At 41.6% G+C, this 2506-nt stretch overlaps 1 protein-coding gene across 1 annotated transcript in view; it reads left to right on the top strand.

The window, feature by feature from the left end:
• Positions 1 to 2110, top strand: part of LOC101854887 (carbohydrate sulfotransferase 15) — a gene marked incomplete in the record, with an annotated part of 86637 nt that extends 84527 nt beyond the window's left edge. Inside the window, 1 exon segment of the mRNA XM_005104573.3 lies at positions 1294 to 2110. Coding sequence (XP_005104630.2) covers positions 1294 to 1490 — 197 coding nt within the window.
• Between the last annotated feature and the right edge of the window lie 396 nt (positions 2111 to 2506).

The raw sequence follows: 2506 nt of genomic DNA on the forward strand, positions 1-2506 counted from the left end.
GAAGGTCGCAGAAATCTTTTTGCTCTGTACAATTTCGCTATGTACGAATTTTGCTATGCATGTGTTTTAAATACTAAAAATATAATGTATAAGAGAAAATTTGAGACCTGAAAATCTTTTCACAATGTTCGTGTTTAGCTATGTTCGTATTAGTTGTGTGCATGCTAGACTGTATCTATATCATTAAATTTATATTTGGCGTGATGTTCCTACTTAATTGAAAGATGAGGAATGTACAGTATAATCCGCTTATGTCGACATGCTTTTGGAAATGGATTTGATGTCGATGTATAAAAATGTCGATAAATGAAAATATAAAGCCAAAAAGGAAAAACAAGGGGAGGTCAGCGGTAAAAGACTGTACTACTTTTTAAAGCTGGTTGCTTCCCTTGATTCTTGAAACTAACATGGGGGGAGGAGGGGTGTTAGAGTTATGGAACCAAAAACTGAGCAGCGCGAGGCACACACTACACACCAGGGCAAACTTTGTTGTAGCAGCCTAGAAAGGCCTGTTTATGGCCGCTTGCTGGGGAAAAAAGAAAGGCGAGGCACTGACTCGCTGACCGTGCCACTTGCCAGCATCAGACTGAGAATGGGATGGGGAAGGGGAGTGAGCTGGGAGTGAGTGATCGGGATTGGGGGTAGGGAGGTGATGCCCAGTGCGAGAGAGGCTCACGTCTGTGAGGCACTGTAGTTGTAGGACTACTGTGTTGGAGACTACACTGTGTAGGCCCTACATAAACTACTAAGACCTGGTGCGTCAATATAGACTACTTGGCGGTTATGCGGACTTAATAAATAACTTATGCACTGGACAGACAGACAGACAGACAGACAGACAGACAGACAGACAGACAGACAGACAGACAGACAGACAGGCAGGCAGGCAGGCAGGCAGGCAGACAAACAGGAACAATGCGTCTGTGTGGCTTTCCCTATAATTGTGCTAATGTTTTGACTTGGCCTGGTACTGTCAAAAATGCTGTAAAAACCTTCATGCTTAACGATATAGCTCTTGTTATGATCCAGTAACGAGGAAATGTGTCACTTTTACTTGCCTTCCTGGGATTCAGTTATTCAATTATCTCAAACAAAATATGGAAAAAGCAGGGGGAAAACATTCAAGAATACAATGTAGGCCTATATTGTTCTAATTGAAGTTTCTCATCTTACAAAACTATATAATAATGTACATACCTCATAACTATTCTATAAGTGAATAGCATAATATGTACTCTGCAATGTTGGAAGTGTTGTGTAAAAACTATTTTTATTTTCCTTTTCTCCTCACAGGAATGTTATCACAAGAGGAAAACGAGGAGGTATTAGAGCAACCAAAGATGAACACTCGACGCAAGTCTGATCGACGCCTGGGCGGGATGTTGCCTGAAACCAGGGAACTACTCGACCATTTCTACAGACCATTCAATGAGGAACTGGTTAAACTGCTAGGAAATGAAGGGTTTCTATGGAAGGATGAGGATGAGTAGATAACACATAATCTTCCTTCATAGTTGGAGTTGGAAGATGAGGATTGTGGAAGGATGAGGATTGAGGAAGAATAAGGATTGGATCAGTCATTATCTTCCTCCATTGTTGTATAGATTATCGGACGATGAGGATCAGTTCCTCTGGTATGATCTTCTTGTACTGTGAGAGGATAAGGAGTTGATCAGGCATCATCTTCCATTATTGTGAGAAGATGAGTATGGGATCTGATGATATGATGTTCTTACACTGTGGGAAAGGGGGGGGGGGATTTGTATGAATATATATATACAGTCTAGCATGCACAAAGTGAAATTGGAAGGTCGCAGAAATCTTTTTGCTCTGTACGAATTTCGCTATGTACGAATTTTGCTATGCATGTGTTTTAAATACTAAAAATATAATGTATAAGAGAAAATTTGAGACCTGAAAATCTTTTCACAATGTTCGTGTTTAGCTATGTTCGTATTAGTTATGTGCATGCTAGACTGTATCTATATCATTAAATTTATATTTGGCGTGATGTTCCTACTTAATTGAAAGATGAGGAATGTACAGTATAATCCGCTTATGTCGACATGCTTTTGGAAATGGATTTGATGTCGATGTATAAAAATGTCGATAAATGAAAATATAAAGCCAAAAAGGAAAAACAAGGGGAGGTCAGCGGTAAAAGACTGTACTACTTTTTAAAGCTGGTTGCTTCCCTTGATTCTTGAAACTAACATGGGGGGAGGAGGGGTGTTAGAGTTATGGAACCAAAAACTGAGCAGCGCGAGGCACACACTACACACCAGGGCAAACTTTGTTGTAGCAGCCTAGAAAGGCCTGTTTATGGCCGCTTGCTGGGGAAAAAAGAAAGGCGAGGCACTGACTCGCTGACCGTGCCACTTGCCAGCATCAGACTGAGAATGGGATGGGGAAGGGGAGTGAGCTGGGAGTGAGTGATCGGGATTGGGGGTAGGGAGGTGATGCCCAGTGCGAGAGAGGCTCACGTCTGTGAGGCACTGTAGTTGTA

The sequence above is a fragment of the Aplysia californica genome, unplaced genomic scaffold (genome assembly GCF_000002075.1).
Source record: "Aplysia californica isolate F4 #8 unplaced genomic scaffold, AplCal3.0 scaffold00425, whole genome shotgun sequence".
Taxonomy (NCBI): Eukaryota; Metazoa; Mollusca; class Gastropoda; order Aplysiida; family Aplysiidae; genus Aplysia; species Aplysia californica.